This window comes from Gasterosteus aculeatus, chromosome 14 (genome assembly GCF_964276395.1).
Source record: "Gasterosteus aculeatus chromosome 14, fGasAcu3.hap1.1, whole genome shotgun sequence".
NCBI classification, from domain to species: Eukaryota; Metazoa; Chordata; class Actinopteri; order Perciformes; family Gasterosteidae; genus Gasterosteus; species Gasterosteus aculeatus.
Genome location: NC_135702.1, coordinates 17,309,558 through 17,329,844, shown reverse-complemented (window position 1 = coordinate 17,329,844; position 20,287 = coordinate 17,309,558). Strand labels below are relative to the sequence as shown.

The window sequence follows — 20,287 nt, the reverse complement described above, 5'->3', positions numbered from 1 at the left end:
GATGTCATTGTACATTTGTTCTGGACCCATCAGGAACGTTTGAGTAGAGAAAAAACCATAACAGGAAGATGTTGTACATGGATGAGACCATCGTGATTTCTTTATTGATTTTTTTCTTCTTTTGTACATAGTGGAACAACAGCAATTCTCCCAATATCTCATTCACGTTTGATCATTGTTTTATTCCACACCACAAGTTTTCAGTCACTTCTCTTTTTCTGTTCTAACCAAATGTCTAAAATAAAAATGCATCATTTCATTTTTGATTACTGTATGACAACCACGAAAGAAAATGGGGGGAAAATGCAAGAAAGTAAAGGGAAAAGAAAGGATCCGTAAACCAAACAGGTGAAATTTGGGAATGGAAATTGTTAGTTCCACATGTGCTCACCGCGAGGCAGCAGGTTGGATGCCTACAGTAGATTTATACGTGCAAACCGGATTTCCCGGATCTGCCCCTTTGACCTTTGACACCTTACTGGTGTTGCTGATGCAGGAATCAAAACGTTTGTTTTGTTCTAGCTATAACAGCGTATCGTATTTGGTGTAATCTTATTTGTTCAGTATAGAGCCCCCGTTGCAAAAGTGCCGAAACGTAATGTTGATGAATATGTACAGGAATTTCTTTACAGGAAGCCAATTTTCCACTTTTAGCGCATTAATCGTCGTGCCAAAAGTCATTTCTCGCATCTAAACTTCAACATCCAAAACAAAACAAAAGGTACAAAATTATGCAATTTGATCGCCCGTTTTTTCATTTTTAAAATATATTCCATTCAGAAAAAAACAAGTTGCTCGATGCTTTAAAGCTAATCGGGAATGGAAGACGAGCAGTACTGGAAGGGCTCGAAAATGTACTTTGTTATTCCCTCAACTAACACTGCATGAACATGAGCACGTACACAAAACATTTATTTTGGCCTTTCAAACTCGCTGAGTTGATATTTGCCGTTTGACATTCCTGTTTCTGTGAAACCTTCGGTTTCTTTGTTCTTCTTCTCTACTCTCATTTGGTCGTTGGCCCACACATCCTTTCACTCAGACTGGTTGTTGGCGACTTATTTCAGCTAAATGCATTAATCTGATTATCACTTATCTATCCAATTGGAATCTACTAGCAAACAGCCTCCCTCTCACTCGCCAAAGGGCTCAGTGCATCAGGGCACAGCGTATGTGTGTATATACAGGACCGAACCCGGCTAAAGCTTGGACAGGCTACGGGAAAGTACAACGGATCAAGAGCAAGCTGCTGCCGCCCAACAACCTCAACATCACAGGTTTACTCAAAAGCGTTTGTGCTTCTCCAGCCTCACGTTGTATTTTACTGTATTTTACTGTATTTGATGGCTGATATCCAAATGCACCTACAAAACGTTGGTAGGTCGCGGTAAACCTCGCCGCCGCTCCGAAGCCAGTCTAGATAGTATGTAATCATTTTATCAGTAGGTCAGACGTCACATGGAGGCCAGATGCAACCTGAAGTTCCCAGTGTGAAGCTGTGGGAAACCAAACGGGAGGATGATGATAATAAGGTTAATAATAAGTTTCACAATGCATTACATGGCTAGCTAATCGTAAATATACTCATGCATAAAATCTTGGCTACAGCACTGCTGTATGGGTAATGTCACGGCAGTGCGAGCCTCAGAACAGCAGACGAAGGAAAGTAAAAAAAAAAATGATGCATGAAAATCTAGTGAAACGTGGCTGGATTTCAAACAACACCGAAGGTCCACGTGAGGAAACGGATCCTCCTTCAAAACCACCAAGAGACTAAAAGAAAAAACACAAACAAAGCTTTGAAAGTATAAATCCCTCAATCATTGAGAGTGGAAACACTTATACATCAACAAGAAAGAGAGCATAGAAGGAGACAAGCATTTTTCATTTTTGGTTTAAGCACACGTTTTAACGATTACAAAAAAAAATACTTAAAAAAAATCAATAAACTTTTTGCCCAACATTTGTTTTGTTTTAAAAGTTACAGTCACCAAAAAAAACAAGGAAGAGCAAGTGAATCATTTCCGACATACGCTATTATTACATCATCCTAACACTAGTGTCTATGAGGTATAACAGTTTGGTAAAGAGAGCGGTCTGCCCAAAGCACGCACGCGTCTGCCTCCGAGATTCCTAAAGATTTGTTACGGAAGAAGGTCCAATTAGCCATTTGTTCATGAAATACGTTTGCTTTTGATGATGATGATGATGATGATGAAGAGGTGAGCCAAGATCTCGAGAGAACAACTGTTTGTATCAAAGTCGAGCTGAAGAAAAGGGAATAGCTCTGAACCCGGCTGGGAAAGCAGGAGGGAAAGGAAACGTGGAGGGAAGGGTTGGTTACAGGCAGGAGCCACTGAGACACTGGTCAAGCAAGGCACTCGGGTTATCTCAGGTTACCTCAGGTTATCTCAGGTTACCTCGGGTTATCTCAGGTCATCTCAGGTTATCTCAGGTTACCTCGGGCTATCTCAGGTTATCTCGGGTTACCTCAGGTTACCTCGGGTTATCTCAGGTTATCTCGGGTTACCTCAGGTTACCTCGGGTTATCTCAGGTTATCTCAGGTTATCTCGGGTTATCTCAGGTTACCTCGGGTTATCTCAGGTTATCTCAGGTTACCTCAGGTTATCTCAGGTTACCTCAGGTTATCTCGGGTTATCGCAGGTTATCTCAGGTTATCTCAGGTTACCTCAGGTTATCTCAGGTCATCTCAGGTTATCTCGGGTTATCGCAGGTTATCTCAGGTTATCTCGGGTTATCGCAGGTTATCGCAGGTTATCTCAGGTTATCTTGGGTTATCTCAGGTTATCTCAGGTTATCTCAGGTTATCTCGGGTTATCGCAGGTTATCTCAGGTTATCTTGGGTTATCTCAGGTTATCTCAGGTTATCTTGGGTTATCTCAGGTTATCTTGGGTTATCGCAGGTTATCTCAGGTTATCTCAGGTTATCTTGGGTTATCGCAGGTTATCTCAGGTTATCTCAGGTTATCTCAGAATGCAGCAGAAGTGCTCTCTACGTCTTGCTATTATGGAACTTATATTTATTGGTACCCTTCAATCTGCAACCTTCTCGTGAATCTTTTCCAGCCAGTTTGAGGTCCATGGAGTGTCTTTAGCAGTGAATGCTTTTGGTCGATGAAGAAACGCGGTGCAGATTATGGACACGGATTTGAATTTAATGCAGATGTTGTTTTTTAGGTGCTAAAAAGATTACATTTTTTTTATTTGCGAATCCGAATCTCGGGACACTATGCTTCAAACGAATGGTGCAACGACACACGGGATAGGATGGATCCTGTGTGCAGCAGGAAACCCACTGGGTCGATGCTGGATCCATCGAGCGGTGCCGTTACTTCTCAACCGCCACAACGTCTTAGTGTTGGTTCTCATATTGCTGAATTTAAGCTCTCATCTAAGGCTCATTAGCCAGACATTGAATAGACCCCATGCTTCACCTTCTCCCCTCGCATTCTTTTTCATGGAAACGAGATGAACAAGAGAGGACAGTGAGGGCCAAAGAGGAAAGGGAGAGAAGGAGGAGGATGCACCATCACGAGGTGAGAGCACAAACGCAGGCAGCAGAGCGCAGACCGCACTGAAGAGACAAATCTTTGGTTTTCTTTGGTTTAACACGATTAAAAGGACAAATGGAAAGTCAGTGAGGCAGCGTCTCTGCTCCTCACTGCTCAAATAGAAACGTTCTTTTTACACACACAAGGTCGGTCTCGGAAGCAGCTTTAGCTTTAAGGGACTTCAGCAGTTTTTCCTTCCTTAGCCAATGAAACAGGTCTGTGTGTTTGCATTCACACACTCACACACTCACTCACACACTCACACACACACACACACTCACACACACACACACTCACACACTCACACACACACACACACTTCGATGTTCGGGGGAACAAATGGGAAACACAGGAGGCATTTTTGCAGGAGAGGGTGTGTGTTAACATTCTGCTTGCAGTAACCTTGATAAGGTCTCATACCGACAAGGAGAAGCTGTAAATTAGCAGTGTTCTAACGGATTGTTGCACGGGACATTCTTACAATGACTTTATTTTCTGGTAGCTAGATATATTATCTTGTGATCATCAAAGTGTTTAACAGCTTGTACGTATTCCCAACGTGTACACTAGATATTAAAGAACAATTTGACACACTGTTTTTTAAATACAGCTTCTTCACAAACTGTTGGAATAAATGCCAAAAAAGTGGCAGCATTTTCAATTGAACAAATCTAAAGAGTGGATTTTTTCTCAAGTCACTTCTGGTCGCTAAATACAAGGAAGGCGTTTAAAACTGCAGTGCTTCTTATTCACATGCATCCTAAAAGGTTCTACTACTCAGAAAATAATAATCAGAGAATAATAACTTATTCATTTTATTCGTGGCCTCTTTAGCGCTCTAGAGCCGATATAAGAACATTTTTTATATTGTTCACTTTCGTTTTGCAGGTGTTTGAGAAATCCAATGGAAGTAAAATCTGTTTTTAAAATACAGGAACCTTCTTTTGGGGCATTTAATGGTGCTTTTGACCATTTGTACGCTGTAAATCCTTTTTACTCGATGTAGCAATAAGACCTTAACCTGGGTAGAGCTGCGTGAATGTAAACACACACTTTTTATTGGCCTCTCAAGGATTCCAGTTATCTTTGGTGAGTCAGTTTATGTCAACGCGAAACCCTTATTCCACCTGATCTAATGTCACTGGAACAGTCAGCTGGTTCAACAATGGTCAGCAGGAGGCAAAGAAAATAAAAGCAAAACAAGCAATAAATTAGCCATAAAAATGACGAAAAGAAAAACAGATGCAGTGCTCATTATTTGGTTTAGGCTATTATTTGTCACAAAGAGATTGATTTCATTTTCAAAAAAGAAAAAAAGTCGATTGTTTAAAAAGTGAGAGCAAGTGTTGACATTCAGAAGTACGCAAGTCTAATCTGACATTCCTACATTGTTCGGTCATTAAGTCTAAACATTCGTAAAACCACATTTCATTTGCTTTTTAAAGTAAAGCTAACTAAGAATAAATTAACAGGCCTGGCATAAGCACTGCATCTTTGATGCAACTAACATTCTTAAATACGCATAAATATCCATAAAAAACAATTACATCTAATTAAAGAGCATTAAATTATTAAGTACAAAACTAGTGTTCTATAACACCTCATAAATAAACACAGCATTGAATAGAAAGAAAAGGGAACATACATTGTAAACTTTGGCAAAGCTAATCATCAAGGGAAAAAGGTTCAGAGGGAGATTTGGCAACAAATATGTTTGTTTAAATTAATTCACAACTAAATTAAATTAAAAATAAATTACATTAAATAAAAAGAAAAATCGCAAATTGCAAAAACCTAGAAAGGAACATAGTAGTAATAGTAGACACAAATAATCTGTAAGTACTTAAACAAACAATGAAAACCTCTTTGGAACAGTTTTTTTGTTCTTTTTTTGGTTTGGCAGGTTGAGCCTGTGTTACATCCAGACAGAACTGCAAGTAGGAATGGAAAATGGCCGCCACCCCCCTGAGCCAGAAGCCACGCCCCACCCCACCAGTGGGCGTGGTCAGCACGATGGGAGGGTCAGGTGGGTGGAAGATTTCTTTGGATTAGAAGCTTTACATACAGAAAGAGAGAAAGGAAACTAAGGATAAAGCTACTTGACCGATATTTTAGCAGTTTCTCTCAGCGGGCGAAGTGTTTTTTGGTTTTGTTTCATTTACTGTCGTTGTGTATATGGAGCAGCAGCATAGTTCCTCCCCCCTAAAGAACACGCTGACGTTGTTCTGTCAGCGGACAGTTGGCGCCGATTATCACGGCCTTTGAGGCTCGTCCTCCAGCATGGCACTGTGGGCTATAACTAACTGTGGTCTTATGCTATTTTCATCAAATACAAACTTTCCCATCCAAGCTAGCAGCGCTTTGGTTCAGTAACAAAAACTTGTGTTCAGAGAGGGGGAAATTCTTTTTTTAAACTTTTCATTTCATTGGTAGATTAAATTAGTCGTAATTGGTGAATGGTACAATTTGCGTCTTGAATCAACGTTTTTCAGCTGGTTCCTGCCGGGCTTTAAAAGGCAGAGAGTCCCAGGCGATGAGTTTGACGTCACTGTGGTTGAAGTTGATTGATCTAGATTGCAGATCCAGGATCTGTCCGGGACTCTTAAAATGAGCATGGAAGAAAGAAAAAGGTATGTACTGCTACTGTTTGTACAGCAAAGAATCTTTGGTATGTACTGTACATTTCTCATAGCATTACATAGTCACTCTCTCCACAGTAGGAAGTGTGCCGGACAACAGCCAGCAAGCGCTTTCACTCGATGACGTACCAAGCTGCTTGTGTCAAACACATGGACGTGAAGCAGGCGGGAAATCAGCCTGTGCTGTTGTCTGGCGGCTTTTGTTTCTACTGCTGGAGATTGTTGGAGGTAGACTTTGTCCTGTGGGTCAGGTAACGACTCGTGGTGTAAAGAAGAAACTCCCCAAGCGTCTTTTTCGAGCGTCAGAAGTTTGCGGTAATGTTTCGTCATGTGTTTCAAAGGAGAATAACTATAAAGGCTGCAAATGTGGGTGCCATGCTGAAGGAATGACCAATGCAATTACCAGATGTCTCCATAACAACTTTGTGAGACAGATACTCAGACCAATATGAGTATCTGCCGAAGCTAGCTCTTTGCTGGTAGGATACTAGCGTTTTCTCAACTTAAATAAGTCTACAAGGCAAACAGCCCAGAAAGGTGAATGAAGAGACAGCCGTGATTAGCCTACATGCTAACATAGACAGTCATTTCTGCGACAGATGAAGTAGAATGAGAGTTAGTGGATGAAAGGGAGGTTTTTCCTTCTCGGGGGGAGGAGGACTAGCGACTGGAGTTAACGGTGAATCTTTGGTTTGTTAGCTGATGAGGTTTCTGTTGTTCTCTTAACCGTATTTTTACTTTGAAAAACTGCATAGGCACACGTTAAAGACACTCTTCAACCGTGAGAGACACATTAATGTTCTGACGTTTTTTGGGGGTCGGAGGGAAGAAAATAGTCGACGGCGTCCCCCGTCGGTTCCTTGCCTCCTTCCCGTCCGGTTTGACCCTTTTCAGTCCCCAATTCGCTTCCCCTTAAAGATGGACCGATGCAACATCAGCAGAAAAAAAAGCTACTTCTCCGATCCCGTGATGTCGTCCTTCCTCCTATCCTTGTCTTCGTTGTCGACATCCTCCATTCAGGACATCGTCGCCGCCACTCTTTTTTTTTTTGGTGTGTTTTTATTTTTTTGGTAATAATTCTCTTCCATCTTCAATTTTTCAGTCAGGTGCAGAAAAAGGTTTTCTTTGGTTTCGATTTGTCAATAAATAGAAAAAGTCACAAGAGTCCATTTGTTTTTAAAGTCTAAAGCGTCTAACCAGGCCGGGACTCAGCCCGGTGTTTTCTAAGGAGCAGGGGCTGCTGACTGACGCCTTTCCTTTGGTTTTGTTTCTATTTTTGGTTCGATAGCTTGAGTAAAGGATGATTTATGGGCTGATAGCGGACGGTAAGGCTGCTGAACTGGAGATGGAGGTGGTGGCGGTTGAGGTTTTTTGGGTGCACTAGTATTTACATCATATGTCAGGGCTGTACAGCGTGACGGATCAAAGTAAAATCAATGGGTGTTGCCGGATCCGATAGCGTCTTTAGACAGTAAGAGACAGGCAGAGAAATGGTGTCTCTGTGACTCAGTCCATCTGCACTTTCTACCAAGCATCCAACTCTACTACGCCGCAAACAAGTTCAATCTCAAGTTTTTGCTTTCAAGCGTTTTTTTCTTAGAGAGTTGGGTGCTGAATCTTACCACTATCGACAAGGAAACAAGTTCCTTTGATAAGTGGAAAAAGTTCATTTTTCTCATTAAAATGACCGATCTGCCAGCACGCTGACTTTGTGGAAGGGACGGACCTGCCGGGCATCATCTTTAGATTGTCCTCTTTATTACAAAGGCCCTGATTCGCCCTGACAGCTCGTCTTCCGCAGGTTCAGACAATGGTTCTGCTGCTGAATCGGTCACTTGATGCTTTAACAGTTAGCGTTTTTTAGGGGTTCCTGTGATGGAAAAGCATCTTTGTTACACTAAGGCTGCTTTCACGACAAAAGCTCAAATCAGTTTTATGTTGTGCGACATGTTAGAAGCATACTTTGACCTTAAATATCATACTTGTGGTTTTTAGTGGTCTAAAGAAAACAAAATGTAGCGTTTGATTGTTGCTAAGATGCTTGGCTGGAAAGCGCTGCCCTGATGGGTGAGTTAAGTGACGGAGGGTGAAGCCGGGGTAAACTTTGGTTCGCTTTGGTTTAGCTGACGACGTGTCGGTCAGGGTGGGGACACAAGGGAAACGTTTGTGAGTTGTGTGTCTTTGTGTAAAGTGTTTGCTCGTCTGTTTGTACATTACAGTGTGTAATGACAGAATGCCGAATGGATTCCAGCCACTGTTTAGAAAAAATGGTATCCTGAGTTTTCTAAGATGTGAAGACCACTCGGCTTGGCAGAGAGACCCGGTTCTATTGCAAAGAAAATGTGCTTCAAGATTGTGCTCACATATACTGTTTATATTCATATATAATACACCAATACGCTAAGTATGCCTTTCTGTCGGTGAACGGTTGTGTATCTGTGTGTTTGTGCTTGCATATTTTGCCATTTACTAACTTTAAGAATCCGCATTGCCCCCCTTAAAGACTCCAATTGATACAACTTGTTTCTTTGGTAAAATTGAAGAGTTTTCTCTGCAAAAACTGAGGAAAATGTCATAATTTTGTAAGTAAAAATAAAATGAAGTTGGTTATAATATAAGAAAATAACAACCCATCTACAGCCTGGATCATATATATGCATTCCAGAGATCAACTTCAGGGACTTATTTTCCTTTTGAAACCAATATAGACCATTTTGGACGAGGGGGGGGGCAGACTTTGGTTCGTGTCTGTGAGCCTGGCGCTTGAAACAAGGACAGCACAGCCAAATGAACACAGGGTTGGACTGTATTCTCCTCCGTCACTCAGACATTAATTGACACGTACGTGAACTGGCCAGCTGGACCTGATGATTTAGAGGAATAAATAGTTGAATGTTTGACTGATCATCTGAACACAACGACCTCTAGCGGTTCCCGAGCACACTGAGCACACGCACTCCGAGCCGGTACGAGGGCCGCGCACAAAGACTGTTCTTCAAGCGTGTCATGGCTCGTCAAGACCAAGGAATCATCCCCTATACATCTTTGGTTTGGTTTAAAAAATAAAACAAAGGTAATCCACTATCCAACTTCACACTAAGCTGCACAAACAAATTACAATTCAGACTCCAGCTTTCTGAATTTCACTGGGCGATCTCTGAAACCGAAATCCTCAACGTGAACGTCTTCAATTCTGCCCAAACAGACGCATCTTCCACTGGTTTCATATTTGGTCTGTTGGCTCCTAGCTTATATATTGCATAATAGAAAACATACACTGTCTTCTAGTCTTTGGTATTTGGGCTAGTGTGTCAGCTTATTGTCCTAAAGGAGACATCAGCAGAGAAACTATTTGGTTTAAAAGTTGTTTTTTGTGAGGTTTTTATGTTTTATAGATGAGCTTACCCTTCGGCTTTGTTATGGATTCGTGATGGTTAGGCTACAAACTATTAGTCGCAGTGAGCAGCCCCTCTCTCACTTTGTCACCCTTTGACAAAACAAATAAAAAATATGTAAAAAGTTTGGTTTTTCCTACTGGCTTCGACCGGACAAAACCTCGACCCGCGCCGCTCCGCCCCTCCCCCTCCCCCTCCCTTAGCCCCGCCCCGCCCCCGCCCCCGCCCGATACTCGTCCCTCCCCCGCGTCCCCCCGCTAGCCATCTATCATCACGCTTTGGTACAAGTGCTGGACGCCGAGGACTGGGCGCCGGGGCTGCCCCCGTCGTCCGTCCATTTGTCCAGGCTGCGGCGGCGGGCGTTCATGAAGAAGTTGCTGACGGTGGTGAGTTCGAGGCCCAGCTGCTGCGAGATGGTGAGCTGCATCTCCTTGGACGGCCGCTTGTTCTCCTTGAAGATGGCCAGCAGGGTGCGCCGCTGCAGGTCCGTGAAGACCAGCCGCGACTTCTTTGGCGTGTTGTTGCGGTCCTTTGCCGTGTCCTGCTCCTTCCTCTTGCACGCTGTGTGGGAGATGAAATAAGTCTCAGTGTTTGGTGTCGGATTCTACTACATTTAACCAACTCAGCTCAGGCATCCAACACACAGGAGTCACATGACAAGTAGAACGCAGTGGGAAAGGATGAGGTGTAGTGATTGAAGGATGGACGTTTAGTCATTCAGCTTTCCGCTTAATCTCTTTGGTTCATTTCAAATGAACTCTTTTCGTTCTTTAGGGACGGGTGGAAACCTGTTTCTGTCGAGCCGAACCAAAAACCACAACATGGCGACATGTTCCAAGATGGCGATAGTGAAATCACACAACTTGAGCGAGTGATGAAGTGGACGAACACAGTAGTGAGTCTGAGTCGTGGGTGGACCACGTCATACCATTCTGTGCTGTAACTGAATCCTAGTATGAGATAATATGAACGAAGCCCTATCTTTATTTCCGAATGAAGTTTCCAACTTTACTCTATGGAGCCGTAGATGTGATCTGGTTATTTTCATCTATTTTTTTCTATTTACATCTGAGTGGCACACTGACTTTTTTGGATTGAGCTCAAAAATGACATGAAAGTAAGGCAACAGAGAAATGACGTATACGGAAGGAATAGTAACACCAGGGTGAAATAGAATTCTACATAAATATTGAAATACATGTACAGAGTGGAGGGACTTTTATGTATTTAATACACCGGTACACGGTCATTTAAAACAGATATTCCTGCTCTCTGAGACTTTTTTATGACCATGAGTTTAAAGGAAAAGAAATCAAATCTTTCAACAATATAATAAATCAATTTAATATAATTGCAGTTGCTAGTAGTTTTACAGCACTTTTATAATTGATTGCTGACACTCTGGAGGAGGTCTGGGTGCGTTTGATTTGATTACTTCTCTGTATTAAGTCAGTACGTATCAGGATCTATTGGCGCTGTAAACACAAACACACACACAGCTTCTTCTCACAGCGCTTGTCGACCTCTGGACAAATGCAGATGAAACTGGTGTTGTTCTGCTGCTCTGTTTTGTGATGATGTGTTTTTATATCTTTCATGATCAATACACACATCTCACGTTCACAACGAGTGAAACATCACAACACGCCATGTTTTCATGACTCTATTCTACTTATGTCGTGCGTCCTTTTAGATGCATCCTGATGAGTTTGCTGTCTTTTGGCGACGTGTCCACCACCATTAACTAAAACACAACGCTGAATATTTCTTAAGCTTAACATGGAGGCTATTCGATGGCTTTTAATCCTTATAATCGCTCTATTGAAAAGGACCCTGTTGTTCATGCAGGTGGAGACTCTCCTGTTCTCTGTGCACGTCGGTGAAACACGGTGAAGAATGGAAGCTGTCAGGAGTCGTAGTACAGTTGGTCACTGACAGGCGGTGCTGTTGATCTCTGCATGTGACACCCACACATACACTTGGTTTAAAGGTGTGTAAACATCTGTTTACCTCCTCATAGGGACCAAATGCACGTCCCCGTAAATCCTTACATGCTTTACTTGAAGGAGTTTGGGTTGGAATCAGGACTACACAAGTAGTGCTTATCATTACAGGATCGTATAGTACATTTAGGATCGAGTGGAATGGAAACATGTGAACAGATCGTCACATCTGCTTAAAATCACCACACGTAAAATGTCAACATGTTGGGAATAAGACGCTCAATTGAGATGATGGTGTATTATTTGGAAAAGATATCCCCAGAATCTGCTGGTCTTTTAATTGAACTCTAGAAAAACACACATCATGTCAATGCACATTTTGTACGTACCACCATCAGCTTTCAACATGTTTTCATTAAACCAGTTTACTCCCTCCTTTGTAAAGTCGTGTTATTCCTGAATTATTATTATTGTTGTTGTAGTGGATTTAAAAGTATTATTTTATAGATAGGAAACATTCCATAGTGTTCATTAAAGAGCGTTGCTATGGAACCAAACCTATGTGACGGTTTTGTTCTTGTTTATTCAAAGCCTAAACTAGAAAGGATCTTGGACATTGGACCTGACTATTTACTGGCTTTGTGATAAAACATCTGACTGGGAGCCAAAGTAGGTTTCTACCAGCTGAACTGATAATAGCTGGTACCACAAATGTGTCTTTTCTCTTGGAAGCCCAAATAATATCTATTTAACTGTTAAAAAATGATTTAAGATCAAACATGAACACTGTTACATACTTAACCGACTACACCTGCTATCGTTGTACTACTCGTTATGCTTACTGCTAATATGTATTTTAGTATTACTGCTAGTGAGCCAAAACCCACCAGGCTTTTATTGTCAATTTTATGAAATCTCTTCTCCAATGAACTTCTTTTGTCTATTGATAGAAGGAAAATCCTGTCTGCACATTAATTAATATAATATGGTAAGGACGATACTATAAGAAAATAAGACTAAAAAAGGTTGTACAAACACAGGAGCGATAGAAACAAGATGAAAGTAGATGAAAGCATGAAATGGAGTGTAATGGTAAAACCAGCAGAGACATATTAAACGTTTTAAAAGTGGCTTACTAATACTACTACTACTACTACTACTACTACTACTACTACTTCTAATAATAATAACATTAATAATAATAATGACTCAGATCAAAATACGTTGCTAAAACTACTGTAAATTAGTTCGATAAATTCATATTTGCTGAAAATATACATACAAAAATACAAAAAAAGTGTCTTCAAGATTGCAGTTTATAATTAAGGCTACAGAAAAATAAAATTCATAGGATTTTTCTGTGTTTGTTTTGCACCTGGCATTTCCTGACTGGACTTGTGTTGATCACCGTGAAGCTCTGGTAGCTGTGAGTAACTGGAGGTACTTCCACCTGACAGAAAAGAGTATACAGGGTTTTATTTTCACTGGTACTTCCATGCATATTTCATGCATGCACATGAAACACATCGGTTGACAGATCTGAGCTGACTGCCTGCCGCCCAATTATTTTCATTTACACATATCAACTCACATTTCACTCTCAAGTGTGACTGATTTGATTTATTTAATTATAACCCATTTTGTAATGTTATTATATTACATAACAACTTGTATCGGTAAATAAGAAGAAAAAAACAGTGGAAATATTGTACAGTAAATAATGCATTGTTTGTACACTGACAATCAACCCTTCAGTTACTAAAACATGTCAAACCGTACTTGGCTCTTATTGCGGACCGGCCTAGAAAGGACTTAAAGCCCCAAAACAATTAGTTTTCAACCAAATCAAACCAGGTTTCAATAGACACTCAAACCAGGTTTCAATAGACACTCAAACCAGGTTTCAATAGACACTCAAACCAGGTTTCAATAGACACTCAAACCAGGTTTCAATAGACACTCAAACCAGGTTTCAATAGACACTCAAACCAGGTTTCAATAGACACTCAAACCAGGTTTCAATAGACACTGCTGCGTGTCATTTGAAATAATTCCCACAGTAATTTCCCATTTCCATACTCGTATAAATTAATTTGAGTCCTGAATAGAGACGCACTGGAACAGATACTGATATCAGATATCAACAGCTGTACCAGGTACGGTATCAGATTCTCTTAATAAACAAGAATATAACACATTCATCTTTGTATTAATTTGTTACATTTTGTTCGACAAAGTCAAGAAAGCAAAGTCTGATGTTGAAGTTTATTTTAAACTCAAACACATTTTCCCCATATGGCCCTAATGCTTTTCCGTACAATTGCTGGCTTCATTTCTGTGTTTTTTGGCATATATATATATATATATATATATATATATATATATATATATGTATATATATATATATATATATATATATATATATATATATATATATATATGTATATATATATATATATATATATATGTATATATCTGTATATATGCATACATACATATATATTATACATACATACATACATACATACATACATATATACATACATACATATATATATGTGTGTATTAATTTTGTATTCAGGATTTTCCACTCTACATAATAACAAGAATAACAAATGGATCATTTGAAACTTGTCGTTGGCACAAACCATGGTTGAAAGGCAGGTTGGAGGCAGTACTGGTCTGATTTTAAAAGTTGTTTGAGCTGAATTGCTAAAGGACAAACAAACATATCTCCTGTGCAAAGAATCTCCCCAATAAACAACAAAAATAAATAAATGTTCGATAAAGGTAGTGAAAAACGGCTTCCTCTCCATCATCTCCATCTATCCGTCATAAGCAGCTCGGCAGCAGTTCCCTCCAGGCTTTATAGATAAAATAAAAGTGCATACGTATTTACGTTTGGGCAATGAAAGTCACCCACACACAGACGCCGTGTGCTGTCCGGTGGTTCAAACACTTCTTCCTTTTCCCTCCCTCTGGTCGAGGTTACAGGATCAAACAAGCAGTTATATTATTCAAAGGGGGGTTTACCGGTTTGAAGAGGGGGCGATGGCTATTCTCTCACACTAAGGGTTGAGTCAATTGGATCAATAAAGTAGAGTTCCTCTGTCTTCTCTCAGCTCCCCGAGTCGCTCCACATGTCAGCGTGTTGCTGAACGCAAACGAGATCAGCAGAAAAGGGAAAGAACGTCTTCGTCGTCTCTTTCTATTCCTCCTCTGCGTGTGACTCAGCTGTCGTCATGGTTATTGTCTAATATCACATCATCCTCTTCATGTTGCACCGTCACCACATCACACATTCACAATTATCGTGTTCAAAAGAGATTCACAATATCAGCGCTGTCACAATATTCTGAGAAATAAATATAAAATAGTACAAAAAAATGATGGAATTCAGATATTATGTTTAATAATATGATACTAATAATAAAAAGGATTTCATTCATCTTCTTGTCAATACGCATCTTGGCAAATGGGAGGAGCAGAATGTGAACACAACTGCCTGTAATCATGACTGCATATCTATGCACTGATGTATACACAGATATATCTAAACTCATAACTACCACAATTATCTTCACCACACTGGTTCACATTAACGTGATCATTTGATGACATGAACATCATGTTCATCACATCCTATTAGTCCTTTTTCAGAGCTTCGTGTCTTGAAGATGAAGTCCCCTCTCATGCTCGTGAGGTTCGGAGCTCAGGTGAAGGTGTGACTAGTCTAGTTTTTTATCACTTCCCAAATCCCAGCAAATCTTAAACTCAGTTAGTGCTTTCTTAGGGAGATGCTGTGCAGACTGGAAGTATTTCTTAGCAGACAACAGCAGTCCCAGGAGACTGCGCTCAGCCTCCTTGAAGCCTTTTCAGCTCGGGGAAGCTGCCAGCTTTGCTACAATTGGGGACAAAACCTGCGACTGCATCTGGCAACCTGTGCAGTCACTGGAGGTGGTGGACCTGAATTTTCCACCACTCGATTATTCATTTGTCGCGTGGAGATTCGTTTCGAAATTTGGGTGTTTATGAACAGAGAATCGTCTGTTTTTCAAGGGGACGAGTCAAGCTAGAGGCCTCGTCGCCATTGCTTCTGTTTGCGCGTAACACACGTGGCGCTCGGCCCGAAAGGAGTGTGGAGAAACGTCCAGAAGGCAAAGGTGGACTTTTAATGCATGCTGAGTTAGCTACTCCATTCCACAAACCTCATGTGGGAAATGACTGACAACACCAAAACTGTTATGACCAGCATCCAAATCATCAGCGTCAACGTGACCATCAAGAATCCATCAATCTTTCAATCATTGTCACCAGAGACAAGAATCCGTCTCACAACAGCTTTCATTCTTATAATCATGATTATTTTAAAAACACAAGATCTCACTATCCTCCCACAAGTGCTTGTTGCATCACAATTGTCTTCCTTATGCGTATCACCATTTTAAAGTCAATATGGCTGTATGCTTGCAGAGGTGGTCATGTGGAACTGTTGTAAATAATAGGCACTGACGACTCAAATGTACTCTCACCTTTCTGTTTGTCCATTCATAGCTCACTGTGTTTATTCACACTAACATGGTGCACCTGCTGCTGCTGCTCCTATCATCATCATCATCATCATCATCATCATCATCATCATCATTATTATTTTAGATATTAATCACATTACTGTACTCATAAACCAACATTACCCTGTCCTAAAGTCTCTGTGCTCTCCCTCCCCACAGGCTTCTGTGAATGGTGGTTCTATCTGATGGTGGTTCTATGTGATGGTGGTTGTATCTGATGGTGGTTCTATGTGATGGTGGTTCTATCTGATGGTGGTTCTATGTGATGATGGTTCTATCTGATGGTGGTTCTATCTGATGGTGGTTCTATGTGATGGTGGTTCTATGTGATGGTGGTTCTATGTGATGGTGGTTCTATCTGATGGTGGTTCTATCTGATGGTGGTTCTATGTGATGATGGTTCTATGTGATGGTGGTTCTATGTGATGGTGGTTCTATGTGATGGTGGTTCTATCTGATGGTGGTTCTATCTGATGGTGGTTCTATGTGATGGTGGTTCTATGTGATGGTGGTTCTATGTGATGGTGGTGGTCCCTGCAGTGGTCCTGCTGTGCGCCCGGCTTACTACTCACAATTACTTGAATCATTTGGTAAATGGTAAATGGTCTGTACTTGTATAGCGCTTTTCTAGTCTTCTGACCACTCAAAGCGCTTTAACACTACATGACATCATTCACCCATTCACACCCATTCATACACTGATAACAGGAGAACCACACACAGTGACACCTGCCATCAGTAACTAACATCCACACACTGTAGTCACAGCTACAGGAGCCATGTTGGGTTAAGTGTCTTGCCCAAGGACACATGGACATGCGGGTTAGCAGAGCCTGGGATCGAACCGACAACCCTCTGATTGGAGGACGACCTGCTCCCCACTCACCCACAGTCGCCCCCAATCATTCCTGTCATATAGTCTCATGTATTATACATTGTTCATTCTGTACACATGACATCATTGTAGTCTGTCCATCAGGAGACGGATCCTCCTCTGACGTTCTCACTAAGGTTTCTTCCCTTTTTTCCCTCTTGAAAGGGTTTTTTCATTGTTTGGGGAGTGTTTCCTGTGCCGATGGAGGGTTTCGGGACAGAGGATATTGTATGTGTACAGATTGTAAAGCCCTCTGAGGTTAATTTGTAATTTGCGATTTTGGGCTCTACAAAATAAAATGAATTGAATTGAATTGAATTGATAAGGATGTCAGAGTACAGTTAAGGTTAACGCTACTTCCAAAGTTACGGGTGAGGGCTCTTTAGCATTTAAAGCAAACTACATTAGCTTGCGGGGTTGCAGATTATGTCAAAGTCCCATCCATGACTAGCACATCCCTTGTGTAGTCAATTCCTGCCCAGAGGATACTGGTCCTGGATAATGACACATAATATATTTATCTTCATCATGCAACTATGAATCCCTGTCTTGAGCACAGTACATCTGATCTCCTTCATGCTTGCTGATTGTGTTCCTCGGGAACAAAGGTGGCGCCATTTGGATGCAAAATACGTTCAATGGGGAGCCAACTTGTTAACAGGCTCATTCTCTGCACTTTTGTACCTGTATGTGGTGTACCAATTGGCGGGCTCTGAACAGTGGCCTTCGTTTGATTAAATTAAGCTTAAGCGCAAGTTCAGTCAGGAAGGCAAAACTCTGTTTGCCTCCCTTGTAATGGCCTCCCTCGTCTGATTGGGGGCGGGCACATTTTAGTAACCAATCAGATTCTACACATGGTTTCCTGGAGCCAATCACGTCGTTGCTGTCAAACTTTTAAAAGTGTTCTCCTCTCTGTTGGCGGTCAGCTGTCATTTCAGCGTGTAGCTGATGCGACCCTCCTCCCCCCCAGTCACCCCCAGTTCCCCCCAGTCACGGCAGACCCCCCCAGTACCCCCAGTCAGTATCGGCGTTGTTCCTGGTTCGTCATCAGGTTGCTGCTGTTCCTTTCACCACCACCACCAGTGTCTGGACTCCAGGGGGATTTGGCCTATTGGACCTCAGTATCCCTGACTTCCGTCATAGTACCTCATGATGGAGTCCAATCGCCAAAGACTTTGCACAATTCATATTTGATAAATTATTGTTTTACTATTAAATGAGTCTCTCCTGATTGAAAGAGCCGTGTCCCTCCAAATAACGGATGAATTTATCCTATTTAGGACAGTCACAAAAATGTACAGCATCTATTTGCAACCATTGAGACTTCTATTTTAAAAACACAATCAGCTGTGAACACCTGCTACGGACCAAAAGGTCAAGCCTTTTGCAATATGACGACCGAGAGGCACTATTCCACCTTCAGACCTTTTTATGAGGTTGAGGTTGAGCCGAGTGCTGTGCCACAAGAGCTGGTAAGACACTCACAGCAAACACACAAGTGTATGTAGAGGTTTTAATGAGTGAAAGGCACCTAAACATGAAAAGAAACAACAAGGAGATGTTTTATTGAAGCAGCCATTTCAAATGAAGACGTAAAAGAAAGAGAACAAATTGATTTGAGAGGATAAGTAAGGAAAGTAGCAGATTCCAGATGAGACAACAATGATGAGAATGTATGTTCAGCTCTTGCAGGGACTCCCTCCCTCGCTCTCCTGGTGAATATAGCATACGGACCACCAGCCCTCACAATAAACACATTTAAGTGTGTCCCTCAGGGCTGTACCTTGGGCCCAATTCCTTTCAGCCATTTATCAGACAACACAACATCAATTTGCATAGCAATGCAAACAAAACTCAGCTGTCTCCAAATCATTCTTATCGACAATTTGATTGCATCATTTTTTTTGAGATAATGGATGAATTTCTTGCAAAGAATCAAATAAATAAATAAATAAAGGAAACCAACCAAAATTTTAACAATTATTTTACTTGGACGCTATTTCCCACATTGCAGTACGCAATCCAATTGAGGCTCTTGTCACAAAAAACAGACAGAAACTAAGAACAACACAAACGACACACTTTGAAACTCCAGCGAGGCACCAGGACACAGAGATCTCATCTCGCTGTGTGAAGCTGTCTGAGTACCTCGTTCACCTGTGTGACCGTGATAACACAATACAAGCACACAGCACAGTTAAAGAGAAACATTTTTTATGTAGCGGCCAGATGCTTAGATTTACATTGGCTGCTTTCTGACTTTAAAACCAGTGTTCCTAAAAACCGAGGCTAACAGATAACACACACGTTTCCTTCTCATTTAGCTTTTTGATGGCCAGAAGTCAAAGAGAGAGATGGAGATGAATAGGTAAAGACTGGAGATTATAAGATTATAAGGAGGGAGGGAGAGAGAAAGAGAGGATCAATATAATGCGAGATGTTTGTCAGTCACTCAGACAGACAGACTTCATTCTGGCACAAAGGGCCTTCAGATGGAGAGCTCAGTCTCTCTCTCTTTATCTTCTGCCGTGTGGTATTTAATATTGTTTTGCTGTCTCTCCTATTACTTTTTCCGTCCTCAACCCTTTCTTTCTGTTATTCTTTTTTTCATCTTGCTCTCGTGTGTCCATTGTCCCTCTATAAGTTTCTCCTCCATCCTCTTTTCCATCGTCCTACCTGAATTCTTTCTTCTGATGCTTCCCTTTTGCATCCTGTCTCCTTGCCTCCACGTCTCCTTCATATTCCCTCACCTCCTACCTTTCCGTCTCTCTCTTCCCTCCCTCGCTCTCCTTTCTCCACGTCTCTCCTCTTGCTTCTCTCCCTCTGTCTTTTTTTATTTTATTGCACCATTACCACTTAAGCCTTGGTATCCATTACACAGAGGGCATATAAGTGCAGGGTAAGTAGTAAAGTCGCCCTTCAACCTACACTTTGCTGCTTGTGTGCGGCGCCACATTTCAACCCTCCGTCATGTGCCGCCAGCGCTGAGCGATGTTTTGATAAAGTCATGAATCAGCTGGGGCGGCACGGCGGCGTGGTGGTCAGCGCCGTCGCCTCACAGCAAGAAGGTCCTGGTTCCACTCCGCCCAGTGGCCTTCCTGTGTGCAGTCTGCATGTTCTCCCCGTGTCTGCGTGGGTTCTCTCCGGGTTCTCCGGCTTCCTCCCACAGTCCAGAGACCCGCTCTGGGGATCAGGGTGATTGGTGACTCTAACTTGCCTGTAGGTGTGTGAATGTGAGTGTGAATGGTTGTGTGTCTCTGTGTAGCCCTGTGATTGGCTGGTGACCAGTCCA

The 20,287-nt window shown here is 41.6% G+C and overlaps 1 protein-coding gene across 2 annotated transcripts in view; it reads right to left on the bottom strand.

The window, feature by feature from the left end:
• Positions 1-69: 69 nt before the first annotated feature.
• onecut2 (one cut homeobox 2) overlaps positions 70-20,287 on the bottom strand; it is a 46,423-nt gene continuing 26,205 nt past the window's right edge. The window contains exons 2-3 of one of the 2 annotated variants that reach the window (XM_078088407.1): positions 12,926-13,000; positions 70-10,168 (exon numbers count right to left, since the gene is read on the bottom strand). In XM_078088407.1, coding sequence (XP_077944533.1) covers positions 9,879-10,168; positions 12,926-13,000 — 365 coding nt within the window. In that variant the 3' untranslated portion in view covers positions 70-9,878. The remainder of the gene's footprint in view (positions 10,169-12,925; positions 13,001-20,287) is intronic. The other variant, XM_078088408.1, reaches the window with a different exon arrangement.